A 20,418-nucleotide genomic window follows, 5' to 3' on the forward strand; every position below is an offset into this window, starting at 1 on the left:
TAGTTACCCTTATACAAGGGATGTTCTATTCAAGTACTACTGGGGTGAGAGGTCGCTCACCGGCGAAGTTCCAAAGTTACTGTTTTTCTCCACTTTTATCCTTCACAGGATTGTATGGTGGGTTTTGTTGAGCCCAACATTTTATGTACATGGACTCTGCGTTCACCCCTTCAGGGGTTCATTATTTTTATTTTACATGCATGCAGTCTACATTTTATTTTCTACATAGGGATGGTAATGGGTTCTAGTCCCATTTGCTCACAATACACTTGCCTTCATTATCTACCTACGGTTCCTTCCCTCTTTCAGGGTATCTATGCACAGGTGTTAGTCCTTTTTGCATTAGTTAACCATCCCTATTTTTAGGGACAGGTATTGGGTTCAGACCCATATACATTAGTTAACGTTTTCTAACCTCCCTTTTGTCTTAGGGTAGGTCAGGGGTTTCAGTCCCATGTTCTCTTACTTGTGTTGTATGGGTTCTAGTCCCATTACTTCACTGCACAGTATGTGACCTCTACATGGTGTTGTCTTTACAAGGGCTATCATTTCATGGGTTTTAGTCCCGTTCTAAATAGTTTCTGAACCCTTTTCCTCCTAGTAGGGATTAGTCATGGGTTTTAGTCCTCCCATTCTCACATACGTTGGGTTCATCTTTACCCCTTCATAGGGTGTGTTTCATGGGTTTCAGAACCATTTGTTATTTTCTCAACATTATATATTTTTTTTATTATTGCATTGTCAATTTTGCAATGTTATGTTTATATTAAATTACTTTGTCAATATAGTAATGGGGTTTGGATGAGGGATCATATTGTATTTTCCACTCCTCTTCCCTGTTTCTTTTGTGTGTTCAGTTTTCCTCGTGATGTCTTTTCTTGTCATCTGTGGATTCTGAACTTCATCTTTGTCACTTTCTTTGTCCTCTGTCTTTCTCTTATTGTAGTGTTTTTATTTGTTCTTCCTTCTGCTTGAGGTTACTCTTCCTTCTCCAGTGTGTGTGTGTGTGTGTCTGGTTGTAGTCCAGTGTTTTGTTATGTTGTGTTATTCCTTGCTTTCTCGCCTGCCTGCCTCGCCAGTAGGTTTCTGAGGGGTAGTCATTGGTGCTTTCATGTTTTGTTTTTCCTCGTTTTGTTTTGCTGGGTTTTCCTTCTCTTTTCAGTTTTTGTTTATAGAAGGAAGGGTGGGTTTTATTTATCGGTTTGTTGTTTCCTCTTTTCTACTTTCACCTCTTTTTTTTTTTTTTTGTGTTCCCACTTTGTTGTTCACTACTTTGCATCGTTTATGCTGTTTCTGTATTCCTCTTTTTTCTTTCCTCATTTTTGGTCTTCCCTTTTCAGTTTACTTTCTTAATTGCTTTTGTTATGTAAGAAAGGGGGATATGTAGTATCCTAGTATCCTGTTCATGGTAATGTTATACCATTTTCACCATCTACTCAGCCAGTGGAATGTTGCAGTGATGATGTGCTTAGGAATGTTGGGAGCCTGTAAGGAGAAGTCACAGTTGAGAGTGGGCTGAGCAGCATGCTGGCTGCTCCTGGTGGGACTGATCTACCTATCCTGTAACTTTCTTCAATAAATCATCCTCAATTACATCAACCTGCTTGGACCTCGTTACTACAAAATGTTTTCTAAGAACCCTATCCTGCACAGTCACGCAAGCAAATGTGTGTCAAAAGTCAATGTGCAAGAAAGAAGGCAACTTAAACGTGTGAATGTAAAATTGCAGTTTCTTCCTGAGCCTAGCCCAGCCAACTGACACCCACTCTTCGGGCTTGAGTCAACTAAGCTATCTAAAAGCAACTTGCATACACGGATCACGTGCCTGGTCTCCCTCGAATTCTGAACCTGTGTTTAAATACTGACTACCGGGGTAGTCGGCAACACACCTTTCCACGTATGCCTGATGGCTGGTTGCACCCATTGGTCACAGGACCATTACCCCCACAACACTTGCTTCAACTCCCCCGGCATTCCTCCATCCATCCATAAACACTTATAAAGTGCTTGGCTACCACCAACAGCGAAGTCCCCGCGCTAGAAATAGCAGCGTGATCAGACCGGGCAAAGGGCCTAGCTAGGGCAACTCAAACAGCCATGTTTTCAATGCCTTCCTGAAAGTGGATTCCGATTCTGCTTTGAGCAGGTGATCAGGCATAGAATTCCAAAGAACGGCTGTTCTTACTGCGAAGACTCGCCCACCAATCCTGGCTTTGACAAAGCGAGGCGTGTGGAGAAGCACCTGAGAGATGGATCGCAAGGTCCTAGTCTGGTTATATTTGTGAAGCTTCTGTTTCAGGTGTCCTGGATCTTTATCTCTTGAGGCTCTATAGACAAGTGACAGTGCCTTAAATTTAATTCTCTGTTTCACTGGGAGCCATTGAAGGCTGCGCAAATGAGAAGAAATGTGGTTTCGGAGGGGCACATTTCTGATTAACCTCGCTGTGGCGTTTTGGACTCTGCAATCTCTGGGTAAGATAAGCAGGGAGAACCAGGTACAAGCTGTTAGCATAGTCCAGCAGAGATGTAATAAGGGCATGAACTATTATAGCCCGACAGTCCATCGGCAACAGGTGGAGGAATCTTCGCAAGGTTTTAAGTTTTCAAAAACAAGCTCTGGAGACTTGACCAATCTGGGCCTGGCCTGCCAATTTGGAATCGAATTTAAAGCCTACGTTTGTGACAGAGGTAACAGGGAGAGGGTGGGGGGGTTCAGCTGCGTCGGCCACCAGCGATCTGCCCGTGGGGGTGAAGGTTGGTTAAAGAACATCACCTCCGTTTTGTCAGCATTTAATTTCAGGCAATTGTCTGTCATCCAGAAGGCAATCTTGGTGAGGCAATGCCTGAAGCTGTCAAACGCGGCCTTTGCAGTGTCTTTGAATGAGAACACGAGCGGTGTGTCAGCGTATGAGATCATTCTCACTCCACAGTGTTCCACTACAGTTGCCAAAGGAGCAAGATTAAACAGGGTGGGGCTCAACACCGAGCCCTGAGGTACTACACATACCATGGAGCAGAAAGAAGAGACCTGAGGGGGCGGAAAGACCTGCTGAGACCATGCATCCAGAAATGAGCAGAACCAGTTCCAGATAATTCCCGAGTCCTGGACATATGATTTGTTTTTAGGTTCTTTTTCTCTATTTGTGTGCTTACATTAGTCACATTACTGGTTGTATTCAGGTTCCTTTCCCCTATGTATGCTCTCATTGATCACTTGACCGTCGGGAAAAGACTTACATGACTGTCTTCTGGGCACCTAATGATAGATTGTAGCACCTTTGACTACATGCACTTGCATTTTCTTTTAATTTGTTTCTATATTTTATTTTTCTATATTTTGGTGAGACACCGTGTTAATGTATTTTTAAGGGATGAAAAAAAAAATTGTTGGACCCATGAGGTTTGTTTTCCTATTATTGATAGCATGCATTATGTAAAGTGCTAAAGTCTTTTTCCTATGTTTCTAGTTAATGCAACAGTGTCTCTCTGGAGTATATGGAGCACACTGTCGCAATGTTTTCCTAGCTTTGACCGAGACCGTTTGTTTGAAATGCCAGCAGTGAATAAAGAATCTTTTGGACCAACCTGGAGTGCGGGCTCTCCTTGCAGCGCGATGGCTTTAGCAGGGGATTTCGGTATGCTTGATGGGTCCTGCGCCTATCTGCCCAGCACCGACCTCGAGAGGTTGATGTTTATCGGATCAAAGCAGGAATTTTCTTTCGCTGAGGTATCCGATTTCTGATTCCCGCCGCCTTTGGAGAACTGACGCTGATCTAGCTTCAGAAGCACGCATCAACTGGAGAGTTGATACTGTTCCGCGTCTCATCTCGGAGACAAGCGGCGGCTTGCAGCACACCGGGAAATGCATCCGACGCTTTATCTATCTTTCGCTGTTTCCTGTCACGGCAGAGGTTCCATCCGCAGTGTGGAATCCACTATGCGATTGAGGCGGCAGGTATTTGTCCTCGCTTCTGTGAACCAGCACGCTTGTTTGGGACATTGAAACATTGTTTTTTACGTGCCTGGAGAGGAACGTAGTGCATCCATTTCCAAAGAGGGTGCCGGCATAAGTGGAGCACTTCGCGATGTGCGAGGCCGTACGCAAGCGACTGGCCGTCGCAAAATACCTATTTAATGAGAAGGAAGATGTGAGGGGGCGAATATCACCAGCTGAAGCAGCGGGTAATCGCAATGGCAATAAAACTTTGAAACAAACACTGGGGGCTTATGAGAAGCTTCGCAAAATAAAAAAATTAATCGCAGCTGGGAAGTGATTTCTCTTGACAACTACATAGAAGTGGGAAGAGTCTCAAGAGAGCTGTGCATCCTGATCACACCAGCATATCAGGACCCACATCCAAGGCTTTTGGAAGAATGGTCAGCTCTGATGGCCTCTACATGCTAACAGATGCTGGGCCTGCTCTCAAAATATGCGGCCATGGAATTGGAGCAGGTGACGGAGGATTTAAAGAACATGAAGGAAATGCTGGACAAACATCCATAGCAGAAGGATATACAGAACTTCTACAAAAAGATGAAGGGGAGACTCGCCAAGTACGAGGAGGAAATAAAGCCAAAAAAGAAATGGAAATTTACACGAGACAAGATAAATTATGCCTCAGGTCGCATCCTGACTTTTGGCAGAAAGTATGACGTTGCCAGAAAAGAATTCAGGCGCACATATGCCCTCAGACCGCAAGAGGCAGCAACATCAGAGTCTAGCTCCGATATCTTGGATTTGGACGAAAGGTAAATTGCATCTGGGAGTGGCCCCGCTCCATTTACAGCATTGGAGGAATATCGTTTTTTACGACAGAACCAGGGACCAAGACGAAAACTCCCAAAAGAAGAAAACAACGCAAAAGGAAAACCTGGAGGGGCAGAGGAGAAGAAGGAAACCGAGAAGCCGAGTGGGAAAGGAGTTCAGTACAGAAAGAGAAACAAGTGATGGGTGAGGCAACTTTTACAGTTATCAATTTATCCTCCCATACTCTTAACCTGATGAACAATCACTGCTGGAATTAGGTCTCTCTTTCTGCCCTACGAACAATCTTGACTACTCATGAACCCGCATAGACATGTTTTTGTTTGCTAGGAAACTCAAATTCCTAATAATCCATACTTTGGAAGGGTCCAGGGGGATGCAAGAGAGCACTCTGATGGAGTATATCCCTACCCAATCTGACACGCCCTCTAATCTCCTATCCATTGGAGATATTGTGGGCTTCGCTTCCCTAAGGGAATTGGAACTAGACAATAGGGATTGGGCCTCTGAGCGGGAACTCTTAAATATCCTGGACCTAGAGACTGACGGGAGAAGTTGTGATTTTAAACCGAAATCCAGATTTAAACCCAACACCCCCCATGACAACATTGACTCTTTCCATGAGGCGGTGGTACGTGACATTTGAACTGGAAGATAGAAATACAAATCGTGCTGCTGCAAATCTTCCTAAAAGCCAACAAACAGCACTGGAATCCCTGAAACAAGCTACCTTTGTAATTAAGCCTTCCGACAAAAGGGGGAATGTAGTGCTGTGGGATGGCAAGAAATATATGGCTGAAGCCAAGAGACAGCTTGATTTTTCCAGCAGCTACACTAAGACCAATGCCGGCCAATCAGTTTCCACTATTGATTGTTTTCACAATAGGCTTTCCAAATGGCACACCCTTGGGCTTTTGAGTCATGATGAACGACTGTTTTTAACAGTTAAGAAATCTGTCACTCCCTGTTATTATATGTTGCCCAAAGTCCATAAACACTGCACCAACCCACCAGGCAGGCTAATCATCTCAGCTAATGGCAGTCTCTTGGAGAATGCCTCAATTTATCTAGACTACTTCCTATTCCTTTGTTTGCAGCTTACTCTATTACTGCCGCGACAGTATGGGTTTTATATCCAAGGTCTCGGGCATCCCATGGCAATCAAACTAGATCTTTTCCACAGTGGATGTCTTCTCACTGTACACGTGCATCCAGAACGATCTGGGCATTAAGGCTTGCAAACATTTCTTTAGGGACAGACCCATAGCTACGTATGACCACACTAACATTTTACTTTAGGTGCTCCAGTTCTGTCTGGAAAACAACTATTTCCTGTTTGGCAAGCAGTGGTATAGGCAACTCACCAGGGCAGTTGCTTCGCGCCGAGCTACGTCTGTATGTTCATGGATTGTTGGGAATCAGAATGTCTGATCTGAGGGTTTTGATAAATGCACAAAACCTCTGGTCCTTTGGACCAGATACATTGATGATATTTTTCTCATTTGGGATGGCCCTCATCTAGTCTTAGATGAGTTCCTGGATGCTATATCCGTCAATGATCTGAACCTTAAGTTCGCGATAAAACCAACACCAACAGGATTGATTTCCTGGATGTAGCAGTGGAAGTGCTTAATGACACCAAACAGACGAGCTTACAGAGAAAGAAGACTGCCGGCAACAGTATCCTTCATGCTAGAAGCCACCACCCGCCCAAACTTAAATGCAGCATCCCCTATGGGGAACTCCTTAGAGCTAGGAGAAACTGTAGCACTTTGGAAGCTTGGAGGGGAGGATGGTAGGGAAATTCCAGCAGAGCGGTTACACACGCAAAGTATTGTAAGATGCCAGACGTAAAGTTAGTAGAATGCAGAGATAAACCTTGCTTAAACAGCTTCTATTTTAGAAGTTTTACCTTTGTAAGGCGTTTTCTGTTTTTCTAGTCGCTCATTTGATTTTTCTATGTCTTATAAGTGTAATTAATTAGAGTTATTGAAGAAAATTGACCCCACCCCCTTTTTTGTTTTCTAGCATTTCTTGTGCATCCTGTTTCTCAAATGACCAATATATTGTCTTTATTCACTAGGTAAGTGTTTGACCTCGGTTGCACTTATCTGATATACAGTGTTTGTTCTGATTTATGTTTTTTATACAAATCACTGACTCAAGTTACGTACACATGCACATTGCCTTGTAAACAGTTAAAGTTAATTGTCTGATGCTGTGTTCCTTAGTTTCCTTTCAGTTTTGTGGATACCCTTCCATCGGTTTTGATAAATATTCTGTTTTCTCTGTAGATTATCATGAAGAAGGTTAGGGTAGCACATTACTTGGCACCTAAGTGCCTGCAGTGCATTATTATCCAACTCATTTAAACAGTCACTATTTCATCACAGGGAGCCGTCACTCATTGTCCAAGATGCACTGCGTACTGTACTACCCGTCCACCAAAAGCACTTCATCACCTCATCTGGGTTAAGAAGCACTCTATAAGTAAAATTGACTTGGTGAGCCTCTGAGACCGCAGCCAACACCATCACACAATCACAGGAACACTGCAACAACTCACACCCACACCAACCGACCACGAAAGAAACTCGGAACCATTCTGGACAACAGGCTCCATATGACCGCACAAGTCAAGACAATCCGTTCCTCCTGCTTCCATATTCTCTGCGTACTTTGCAAGGTCTTCAAATGGCTACCCCTCAACACCAGACGCCCCATCACACAAGCAGTTTGGGGTATGGCAACTCGCTGTACGCCTGTATCTCCAACCATCTCCTCCACCAACTCCAGGCCATCCAGAACACCGCATCAAGACTTATCCTTGACCACCCACGATGCACCCACATCTCCGAGACCTCCACTTGCTCCCCATCCACAAACACAGTCTAGTCAAACTCCTCACGCTTGCATACAAGGCACTGTAAAACATCAGACCAACATACCTGAACAATCACCTTCACTAACCCACCAGACCCCTACACTCAGTCTCACTCGCGCACACCCCGTGCATCAACAAAAGCAGAACGGGAGAACGAGCATTGTCCATCATCACACCTAAGACTGGGAACAACATTCCTCAACACATAAGGGACTCCTCCTGGCTTACTGAATTCCACAAGAAACTGAAGACCTGGCTCTACTACTAACTGCGGGGCGGCTACCCAACACTTTCAGTCTTATACCTACACCCCTGCTCTAGTGCCTGGATACCCTCACTAGTGATTAGTTGTGCTATACAAATCTACATAACATAACAGTGAGCCGAAACACATTGATGCTGCTTTATGCATAATTATGTGGTTATGTTGATAAACTAGTATTTGGTGAAGCTTATTCCACCCTTGCATGCTGATATGGATGCGTTGATATTTTCTCAGTCGACCTTGAATGTTGTTTTGTTCATATAATTAAACATAGTATGTGAAACTTTGTTTTTTCACTTATTAAATATTGATTAGCTGCTGTTGTTTAGTCAGTAAAGATAGGGAAGCATAATCCAAAGCCTTCCTGTAAAGTAAGAAAATGGATCCAAACGAACAGAAGAGGCTGACAGGAGAGATTTATTATCCAGAACAGCAAATCACTGGAGTGTGTCCTTCCTCCAAGAAGTACAGCCTGCAAATGACTATTGGACATAGACGTACTTTGGCGATGAGGGAGTGCATGAGAAATGCACCTTCAAACATAAACATGCTTGAAGGGCGCATGCCAAAGAAGAATTCAGAACATAGAATATAAGCATGTAATGTAACACTTTTACATAGCAACAAGAAACGTAACAATATCAGGTAAGTATCATTACATCCTCTCCCTCCCATAAGAAAAGAAAGAAAAGTTAATACAGGTAAAAATCTCTAAATTGTGTGGGCACAGAACAATTACGATTTGTAGTAAGAGAAACTCCATTTAAATTATTTTGTTGAGAAGATGTAACTCCTTGACAGTTAGATTCACTAGAACAAAAAGAATTGGTGGAAGAAAATAAAGGAACAATATTGTGAGCAAGTTGAGAACCTTTGGATGTATTTGAAGCTTCAAATGATGAAGTGCCCAGAGGGAAATGTGATATATCCAAATTATACTCAATAAAGCTATTTTTAGAAATTAAAATCTTTGAAGCCTGTTCAGGGGATAACCTGACCACAAACATTTACAACGCATGCCTTTACAACTCCGTTTTTACATCGCAATATCCATTACAACACATTTATTTATTTATTTATTTGTGGGTTTGTATAGCGCTAGAATCGACTCCAGCTGGAGTATCTCTGCGCTTTGTGGAGCCGGTAAAACAGAGGAATAAAGGAGCTAGATCTCATTTCTGAACAACACAGTCTTCAGGAGTTTCCTGAAAGTGAGATGTTCTTTGCACTGTCTCAGATAAAGGGGAAGTCTGTTCCATAGGGTAGGGCCTACGATAGATAGTGCTTTACTACCGTGTCTAGATTTCTTTGCACGGGGAGTCACCAGAAGAAGACAGTTACTGGACCTAAGTGAACGACTTGGGACATAAGGAACAAATTTGTTCTGAAGATAAGTAGGCCCCGTGTCCATTTAAACATTTATGAATCAAGCAGCATATCTTGAACTTAGATCTCTGGCGAATGGAAAGCCAGTGCAATTTCTCCAGAAGAGGTTTGGACGCAGTTCTTGGAGGAACATTAAGGACAAGACGAGCCGCGGTGTTTTGAATGACCTGAAGCTTGGCCAGCACGTTTTCGTTGGCAGAAAGCAACAGGCCATTACAGTAGTCAATACGACTCAGAACCAATGTTTGGACCAGAGTTCTCCTAAAAGAGTCCGGTAGTAAGGGAAAAACTCTGCGTAGCAGGCCAATGGTATGGAAGCAAATTCCAGCAGTGTGGTTAACATGCTGTCCAAATGACAGGTCTTGATCCAGCCGAATCCCTAAACTCTTCACAACCTGTTTGGATTCCGGAGCTACTCCCAAATCGGGAGGCCACCAATCAGGGGTCCACAATAGTTTGGCTTCTCCAAACAACATTAGTTCCGTCTTGCTGACATTGCATTGAAGGAAGTTGGAAGACATCCAATGAGCCACCGCCTTCATGCCCGCAGAAAAGGAGTTTTTAATTTCGGCGGACATGGTCTTAAAAGGGAAGAGGAGCTGGGTATCATCAGCATAGGATACTGGGATGAATCCATAGCTGCGCATCACTCTTGCCAGGGGTGCCACATAGATGTTAAATAAGGTAGGGCTTAAACAAGAGCCCTGTGGCACCCCTTTAGATATCTCCACCTCCGCTGATCGATACGTGTCCATGATCACTCTCTGGGAACGCCCAGATAGGAAGCTCTTTAGCCAGTCAATGGCTTTATCCTCAATGCCAGCGTTCGACAACCGGTCAATAAGAATGGTATGGGACACGGTGTCGAACGCTGCTGAAAGATCTAAAAGAACTAGGATTACTGAGAAACCTTTGTCCTGGTACATATGTAAGTCATCCATAACAGACAGCAGGGTAGACTCCGTGCTGTGTTTCGGCCTGAACCCTGATTGTGAATAGTCCAGGCCGCCAACAAGTTCAATGTGATTGGACAGATGACAGTTAACATATTTTTCGATCAGTTTCCCTAAGAATAGTAATAGGGATATGGGCCTGAGATTTGTTAGATCGGACCATGGGATAGCAGTATTCTTCCTAATAGGCCTGATAAGAGCACGTTTCCACTCTCTTGGGACAGTGCCTGAGCCCAGAGAGAGATTCACCAACCTTTGGATCATGGGGCACAGCTCGTCAGTCAGGACAGGCATAATCCTGGCTGGGATGATATCGTCAGGACTGCCACTTTTAATCCGTGATATTAGTGCAGATGTCTCTTGTAAAGAAATGGGTGGAAAAAAGCTTAACGTAAATTTATGCAGTTTGGGGTCAGCATCTATTTCCAGAGGTGCCATATCTGTGGTCAGTTTGTTATTAGTGCAAACTATTTTGTCATAGATTGTATCTATTTTGTTTGTAAAAAAGCAAGAGATGTCGTCACACAGCTGTTGGGATGCAAGATCCGAAGATTCACATGCTGCCGGTTTAACAAAGGATTGTAGAACTTGGTACAAAATCCTTGAAGAGTTTCCTGCAGCTGTAATTTGCGATGCAATGTGAGTTTTGCGGGCAACACGAATGGCTTTATGGTATATAGATAGTGAGTCCCAATATTTATTTTTGTCCTCGATCAAATGAGAGGTTCTCCATCTCTTTTCAAGTTTCCTGGCATGTAATTTTAACGTCCTAAGTTGATCAGTAAACCAAATTTCTTGTTTCTTTGTTGGTCTGGGTTTAAATTGTTTAAGAGGGGCAATCTTGTCAATAGTTTCCACAATAGCTTTTTCACAATTTTTAACGGCCATATCAATATTTTCGTGAGGAACAAAAGGTGGGCAATAAAAATTATTTTTAAAAATAGTGTCGGTAATTTTGTGCCACTGTCTACGTATCCTCGGTAATTGTTTAGTTCGAGAGGAGATACGTTTCGGGTAGGGAGTAAGGAATTCCACAACATAGTGGTCTGTCCAGTTAACCTGCCTTGCTGGTGGACAAGAGACCAGCATAAAATTGGAAAATACCAAGTCAAGGGTATGGCCCGCCTAATGTGTGGGCCCAGAATTACGTTTCATAAGGCCTAATGAGGACAGGTCAAGTAGTAGGGATTGGGCCTCGCAACAGTCCGACTTATCACAGTGTACATTAAAATCTCCGACTAAAAAAAAATCGCTGTCACTATTGACATATGGGGCAAGTAGCTCAGTCAATAAGCTAGAGAAATTATTGTACGATCCAGGGGGTCGATATACTAATGCATCCATTTGAGTATCATTTGATGGCAGTATTATTTTAAAAATTAGTAATTCAATTTCTGGGGAACTTATTTCGTCTAAAACAGATATACTAATTTCCTGTTTATGTACAATTGCGATCCCCCCACCAGTTTTAGTGGGGCGATCCAGCCTAACTATTTTATAGTCACTAGGGACTCCCAAGGTTATGGCAGGAGTGGAATGTGGTTTCAACCACGTTTCTGTGAGGTAGCATGAATCTGGTTGTTTGGAAGAGATTAAGTCCCAAACTTCAGCACTGTGTTTCGAGAGCGACCTAATGTTACACACGATGTTTTTCCTCCCAAATAGGGTATGGTTGCTTCCTGTAGCCCCACTGATATCTGGGTCGACTAAAATAGAACAATCAATATCAGGCGGATCTTGTGAAAAAATGGTGCTCTTAGTGCGCCGTTGTTTGCATGGCAGAAGCCCATCTACCTCAGGGTGTTCATTTACCCTGCCACCCTTTAACGATTGTATGTTATATCCCTTCAATACCTGTGAGCTATAAGTGAGCCTCACCGAAGGATGCCTTTGTGTGTAGGTCTTGGCAGTCCCCATGGCCCCTGGCCCCGTCCTGTCGCGGACGGGCGCAGACGGGCAGGTCTTTGGCCATGATTTTACATCGCATGCCATCACAACGCATTTTTTTAAAACTACATTTCCAACGCATTCCATTGCAACACATTCCATTGCAACACATTCCAATACAATGCATTCCATTACAATGCATACCATTACAACGCATATTACTTTTAGGGCAACAGTAGGGTAAGTGTTGGATAGTGTAGGGGTAAAATGACTATTCCCACTCCAGTGAGTGCAACAGTAGGGTAACTGTTGGATAGTGTAGGGGTAAAAATTACTATTCCCACTCCAGTGAGTGCAACAGTAGAGTAAGTGTTGGATAGTGTAGGGGTAAAAATTACTACTCCCCATTACTTACCTTATAATGGCATGCGTTGTAGTGACATGCGATGTAGTGGCTGCGTTGTAATGGCATGCAATGTAAAGGATGTTGCGTTGTAATGACTGCATTGTAAAGGTAGTGCGTTGTAATGACTGCATTGTAAAGGTTGTCTCCCCCTGACCACAACCTTTTGTTCCTCCACCCTTTTTTGTCTAAAAAGAGTGCACCCTTAGCAGTTTTGAGAACTCGAACTGGCAATGAGAATTTAGAGGCACCTTTTTTTTAACTCTGTTAGGATTTTTCACCATGACCCAATCACCAACTTCAAAAACATGCAAAACATTAGGAAATGTATAGTCAACATTTTTCTTTTGAATATTTTGTTGGATTAAAACATTTTTCTGCATGTTCAGTTTGTCTTGACCCACCAGACAAGACTTCTCATCTTTCTTCAACATTTGTATCCAATTGGGACACAACTTACCATTAGGATCTCTTTTTTTAAAAAGTCTGAAAGGAGAAATCTCAGTTGTTGAATGAGGGGTAATGATATATGACCATGTTTTCTTTTTGAGAAAATCATCTACTGCAAGATTGCAAGCCAAAGCAGATTGTATACCTTCTTTTATGAACCTATTCATCCATTCAACAAGCCCGTTGGAAGAAGGAGAAAACAAAGCAATGTTTTATGTCATGTGATTTTAAAACTTCTTGCATTAGTGAAGAGGTGAAATGTGTGCCATTGTCAGTGATAATTTCTTTTGGAGAACCTTCAGACTCAAAAACTCTGCTCAGAAACCTAATCAGAATTCAAAATCGACCCATTTTGAGTAATAATCAATTAATACAATGATGTAACGTTTATCAGAGAGAAGTAAATCAAATGGGCCAGCAAAGTCAAGGGCGAACTTGGACCATGCATCTTCAGGAACAGGTACACAATGCAGAGGACGTTTGGTGGTTTTCCAGTGTTTGTCTGAAAGTGAACAAGTTTGACACTTGTCTATCCATTGTGAGACATATTTATCTAAACCTGGCCACAAAAAATGCTCTTTTAATATTCTAGAAGTGGCTCCAACCCCTAGATGACCCTCATGAGCATTCTTAAAATGTTTGAAACGAAGAGAAACAGGAGGAACACATTGATACCCTCGAATGAGAATATCATCTACAATAGAGAGTTCATCTGAGACTTGTGCAAAAGATTTAAGTGGGGCAGGTAAAGAACGTTCTTTTGGCCAACCTGAAACAACCATATTTTTAGCAGCTTTAAGAATGGAATCCTCTTTGGAGGCCTGAACCCAATCATTGTGAGTGAAAATAAATGAAGAACTGAGCATGTTTTCAACTGAAGCGACAACACATTCAATGTCATCAAACTTAGTATTAGAACAACTGTCTTCCAAAGGTAATCTTGAAAGACAATCAGCTCTGATGTTGCGTCCTCCAGGAATGTACTTTATGACACAATTGTATTCATGTAACCTTGAAAGGATGCGAACCAACCTAGCCGAAGCTTTCCCAGTTCCATTTCCACTCAAGTGTAATAACGGTTTGTGAACAGAATACAAATCACATTCAGTGTCCCAAAGGAAAGTCTTGAATTTTTCGAAAGCTCTGGTACAAGCAAGAGCTTCTCTCTATAGTACTGTATTTGGATTCTGAAAGAGAAAGTGCTCTTGAGGCAAAACCAATTGTGTGTTCTTTCCCACCAGTCCATTGACAAAGAACCGCCCCCAGACCAAATTGACTTGCGTCTACTGAAGTTGAGCATCTTTGACCCGGTGAGAAAGAAGACAAAGCAGGTGCTGCTGTGATCAAACCTTTTATGGAATCAAAAGCATGATTAACATCCTGAAACCAAATAAAACTTGAGTTCTTTTTAAGAGAGCACGTAAAGGTTGTACAATTTGTGCATACCCTGCAATGAATCTTGACTAGTACTCTCATACCCAAGAATGACTTCAATGCATCTTTGTCCTTAGGAATGGCAACTTTAGAAATGGCTTGAGTAAGAGAGAGTTTTGGTTTGATCCCAAAAGAGGAAATGGAATGACCAAAATAATCTATTGAGTTAGCAAAAAATCTGCATTTGTCTTTGCCTAAGGTGATTCCTACTTCTTTAAACTTGTTGAGAACTTTTTTCAAAGTGGCTATGTGTTGCTCCTTGTCGTTAGAGAAAATTAATACGTCATCTTGATAAGCTTGCACAGATTCAATTCCTTGCAAGATATGCTCCATTAATTTTTGAAAAACACTGGCCGCTGAGGCCAGGCCGAAAGGTAATCTTAAATATTTAAATGCTTCAAAAAGAGTTATGAAGGTAGTTTAAATCAGTGCAAGAAGATGAAAGGGGAATTTGGTGGTAAGCTGAGTGAAGATCTAGCAAGGTGAAAAACTTGGACCCACTGATGCCAGTTAGAAGGTCTTGTATCTTAGGCAGGGGATGGCAGTCCACTAAAATATTTTTGTTAAGAGAGCGAAGGTCAGCACATAAACGGATACTGCCATCCTTTTTTCTCACTATGACAATCGGACTGACCCATTGAGAGGAATCTGTGGGAGCAATAATCTCTAGAAAAACCATTGTATCAAGTAATTTCTTGAGGTCATGTCTAACACTCAAAGGAATTGACCTGAGGTGGTGTGCTATGGGAATGGCATTGGGCTTTAACTTAATGAGATGTTCAAATTTAGAAATTCTACCTATTGATGTGCTAGAAACTTCAGGAAACTCCAAAGTAATCTTTTGAATGTAAGTATCACAACTTTCGGACACCATGACAACAGAGACATCATTGATTTGAACTGGGCTGTCAGAACCTTGAACTAGTTTGGGACCCATTCTAGCAAGGTCTTGCCAGCCAACGATGTTTTTTTCCTTTTAATGCAACATACATTTTTGTAAAAAAGATTCTTCCTAAGCAAGTTACATTTCCATAAAAGAAGCCAAGCATATCAATTACATTATCACCATATGCCTTTGGAATTTTGTCTGTAGCTTCTAAAGAGATGTATGATGTCCAATGATTTTTAAAAAGAACATCAGAAATGATAGTCACTGGAGCACCTGAGTCTGCCATCATGTCAATGGTAAGGTTACCAATCATTACCTGACAAGTAGGATCCTTCACATGGTCATTGAGAATAGTCTTGGAGTTAGTGTCAATAGAAAGAATAATTTTTTGTGAAACAGATTGTAAAGGCACTTCTACAGTGTTAATATTAAGACTTTGTAAAGGTATAACAACAGATTTAGCATTATAATCATCACACTCTTGAGGAATAACAGAACTAACCTGAACCACTTGTTTGCTTCTGCAAACCGAGTGAAAATTACCAATTTTGAGACAATTCCCACACTTTTTACCTGTTGCAGGACAAATGGGACTATTCCCTAGATGAGATCTTGAACCACACCTGTAGCATATAGTGTTGAACTTTCTGGGAAGAGGCTTTGAAAATGTGTTTTTAAGGGTAACATCATTAACTGAAGGAACATTCTGTACAACATTTACAGATTAAATATTATCATTTGAAATACATTTAGAAGAAATAATAGCTCTTTCAATACTCTTTGCCATATCTATTACTTCTGATAATGACGGATCCCTGCAGCTCAAAATTCTTTCTTTAATCTGTAGGTGAAATCAACTATAGACAAACTGATCTCTAATGTAGGTTTCCAAAGAGAGGCCACAGGTACACTCAGATGCCAAATTTCTTAAAGCCGAAATGTATTCTTCCACTGTTTTGTTGGGATCTTGCTTCCTCTTCATAAAATTGAACCTCTCCAAAATGACACTTGGTTGTTCAAGAAACTTCTTAAGTCTTGAAATAGTGTCAGTGTAAACATTCCATCCATCACCATTGTCAGATGGAGGGAGAGAAGGTGGAAGATTATCAAACATTTGCTGACCAGCACTACCTAAATGACCAAAAAGAATTACCAACTTGCGCCTGGGTGAGTATTCTTCAGCGTCAATAGCTACAAGATGATTCTCAAAACTACAAACCAAATTTTCCAAGTTTCCTTCGGTTTGGCAGGTGAAGGTAAAAAGTGGTTCAAATCTACTATTTGGTTGGTTGACATGACTTTGAAGAGTTAATGCAGGAACAATAAAATCCAGAAAAAGCCAAGTATAATCTTATTTTAAATGTCACCTTTAAATTGTAGTAAATACCAAGTTTAAATTATTCTGTTCAATAAATAAAGTTCAAATGTTTAAATACCTCACGTAGAGAATGCAGTCACTTAACAGTTGCTCCGTGTGGAGATGGTTGAAATTGACGAATTGAACCTTGAAAAGATTGTTGCAGTCGAGAGCTCTTGCTCTGGGTGTAATTGTCATTAGGAAAGTTTATTGTGAAAGACTAGTATGTTTGCACATCCTCAAATTAAAGATGGCTGCCAAAACGTGGAAAGGGTGATGATATGAGCTCTGCTGAAGTATAAGAATATCTTCACAAATTGAGAACAAGTGGCAGTGGTGATAAAGACCAGGTCAGCACCTCCACAGTGTCTTCCAATGAGTTTAAGTATATAAGCCAAAGTGTGCTCAATGTAAAACACTGTGCCACTTAACCAGTGTTATCCTGTATAGAAAAAATCCTTCTCTTTACATTTACAAACAAAACATATAGTACAGAGCACAGCAACAAATTAGTTTAGCAACCGACCTAGTTGTCAGTTGGTTTTAAGGAACATAGCACCATGCAATGTGTACAATAGATCATACAGCAGACAGCTGATGCGTGTTTCGTAGTGTAGACGACCTTTTCAAGGCTTAGCAGCAAAGTAGTAAAAAACACTGGGTAAATTCAAAGATTCCCTTTGTTGTACGGAAAATAACAACAGCAGTGGCAGTAGTCCAAACTTCCAATTTATGTATAATAACAATGCTTCGGAACAATTTCAATAATTGTAGTGCTATATAAGCGGCGCAATTTGAAAGATGTGAAGTTCGTATGTGTGATGGAGCAGGAAAAACAATTTTTTTTATACCTCCTCTGCATGAAATAAATTACGTAATCATTTTAAGTATTAACTTGTACTAACTAGTGTGAAATGGCATGACTAATCAACGTTTGCACCTTAATAAACATGAGATTCACGTGGGACTAAAATGCTAATTGCATGGCAAACAAATGATTAACTGTGGTAAGCAAACTAACCTTAGAATGTGGTGAAATAGAGAAATGCATGATTCATGTTGCTTTTGTGATGGTTTGTGCTTCCAGCGCTGCAGAATGGTGAGTATTATTGCTTTAAATGTTGCTACAAGCTAGGAAGATACTAATGTATATTGGGATTAGCGTGGGTTTAAGCATTAGAATCTTCATTTCTATATTTTAATTACCGTTATGTTTGTTTTTGCTTAAGTTGGCATTCGGGCCTACTAGGCCGCAGTACTTAAGATGGAGTTCTGAAGATGCCACTGTCATGTGAGCGCGATGTCTACTGTGCAGAATCGGATGGCTCTGGAGATCTCCAAGCGACCTCCAACACGAACCAGAGTGTTCCTTGTCAAGGATGGGAACATGGGGGACGGCCAAAACGAAGAATGGTGCGAATGATCAAGGGGACAATGAAGGACCTGTACAAGAAGGCTTGCATGTTGTTACTTCGAAACTTTTGCCTGTGAATTACCAAAAAGAATACAATTGAGAAATGTCATGCCCGGTCTCATGAGAAACAGGCAAACCTGGGAACATTTGGGAAACTTGCAAGTTGAAATTAGTTTAGCCACTCAGAACACTTTCTACCCCTAAATTGTTGCACATTGACCTTAAAGTAAAGAGAAAAAAAGGTATAAAAATTCCAGGATCTGGCAGAGGGGGGTTTGTTCATTCTTTGGTTGGTTCGCTAGAATGACTATCTTTGGCATTGGGACTGCGCCGAACTGAAGGAGATTTCCTGGTTTACCTGGGTTTTCTTTGAATGCAAGAGGACGATTCCATTGGAAGGGTTTTGATTATTGCTGTGGGTTGACGGGTTCCTCTGGAGATTGTAGCAGAGACTGGAATAATATTCGGGGTGGGCGGAAGGTCGCCAATATTCAAAATTCGGTAAATATAAATGTTATGAACATTTTATGCTAAAGATCAAAAGATTGGAGGTCTCCTAAATAGATGAATTAATTGAACTGTAACCCTGAATCTGCTAATGCAGATTGAATTAAATTAGATAAACTAAAATTGGATTATTAAGAAATGAGTTTGTGATTCTTAAATAAGGTATTGAAAGGTTTCCGAAGCTTTAATCGTGTTTTAGCTGGTTCTAAATTACCATCAACCAGTCCAACTAATTGGTCCATCGACCAAGTGGTGGAGTGCCTTGATGTCAAAGTCAGGATTCTAAAGGTGCTAATGCATATAATGTGTTTAATGTAAAGGAATTATACTCAATAGATAACAAGGTACCACACATGTCCAGCGCTTTTTTCTCCTGTGCACAGATTCGAGTGAGACGTATGAGTGTTGGTGTTATGGGCCCCACCAATGTATAATGATAATAATAATAATACAGCATTTCCTAGAGCGCAAACAGCTACCTCACAAGGAGGTGTCCCAGCGCTGGAGCGGCATAGACACAGAGACCAATTTTATGTAGCTAGCGCGGTTGAGAGAAGAGCCACGTTTTCAGCAGCTGTTTAAAACAGGATTCAGAGGGGGCTTGCTGAGGCGCCGGAGGAAGGGAATTCCATAGCGCCGCCACCTTGGCCGAAAAGGTTCTTCCTCCTAGCCGGGCCCTTTTTATTCGTGGAACTGCCAGTTGAACACGGCAGTTGGAGCGAAGAGAGCGAGCCTGAGTATATCTCGGTAGCCGAGCTCTCAGGTAGTTCGGGCAAGTGCCATACAGAGATCTAAAAACCAGCATAAGAGCCTTAAATTTGATCCTGCTGGCTACTGGTAGCCAGTGGAGAGAACGAAGGTGCGGAGAGACTGAATGCTTAAATGGAATACGCATTAACAGTCTCGCAGCCGCATTCTGGACCAATTGAAGTCGCTGGATTAGGTACTTTGGCAAGCCCAGATAGAGGCCGTTAGCGTAATCTAATCTTGACGTTACCGTGGCATGAATTACTGTTTTTCGGCAGCTCTCAGGTAGAAGTCGCAGAATCTTCCGTAGGTTCCTCAGCTTTCCAAGACAGCATCCAGCTACCTGTTGGATATGTGAAGTTATGAATGAGTTAGCGTGGTGACAAGTCTGTGACATAGGGGGAATATGTAAATCTGCCCTTTTCCGCTGGAGCAGTTTTCTGGTAGCAGAAAACTGGTTATGTTTGGCTAGTTTAGATATTATTAGTTTATGTTTTAACACTTTATGTTGAGTCATGTTGCGTTTTATGGTGTCAAATTGTTTGGAAGCCTCCCGGGAAGTGGGACGTTGGTTGCCCTGTATGTAGACGGGGAAATGTGTGGCAAGTGAAGTCGCACAACGCATTGTCTGGTTTCAAGTGGATAACATCGGCGTGTGTTATCGGTAGGGACATTTCCGTGTCAATGTGTATGGGTGAAATAGCAACAGGTTCTCTCGTGAAACTCTGGCTTTAATTCTCAGGAGCATTGTAGTCTCCACATGTGTTTTATCCCCAGAGAAAGGGTTAGCCTTTTTGCCTGTTAGAAGGGTAAGGTAGAGGGAAGTGCTACTTTATCGGCGAAACAGAATTATTCTGTAGTAGGGTAGAGGTAAGTGCTGCCTACTGGAAATACATAATTCTTGTGTAAATGAATAAAACTATCTCTTTGGTCTAGCGAAACAGGCAATGGTGGTGTTTTTATGTTGATTTGATTGAAAGAAACGTAAGAAAAGTTTGCCGATAAAATTTGTAAAGGAGGGTCAGCCGAAGCAGGAGTAGCGAGAAAAAGCTGACTTCAGAAAGACCGCATCGGGAT

At 41.8% G+C, this 20,418-nt stretch overlaps 1 protein-coding gene across 1 annotated transcript in view; it reads left to right on the forward strand.

Annotated features, from left to right (window-relative positions):
• Positions 1–18,739, forward strand: part of LOC146813736 (uncharacterized) — a 75,395-nt gene extending 56,656 nt beyond the window's left edge. The window contains exons 3-4 of the mRNA XM_085610228.1: positions 6,794–6,848; positions 17,903–18,739. Coding sequence (XP_085466354.1) covers positions 6,794–6,848; positions 17,903–17,936 — 89 coding nt within the window. The 3' untranslated portion in view covers positions 17,937–18,739. The remainder of the gene's footprint in view (positions 1–6,793; positions 6,849–17,902) is intronic.
• The last annotated feature ends 1,679 nt before the right edge of the window (positions 18,740–20,418 follow it).

Source organism: Triturus cristatus, chromosome 6 (genome assembly GCF_964204655.1).
Source record: "Triturus cristatus chromosome 6, aTriCri1.1, whole genome shotgun sequence".
Classification (NCBI taxonomy): domain Eukaryota; kingdom Metazoa; phylum Chordata; class Amphibia; order Caudata; family Salamandridae; genus Triturus; species Triturus cristatus.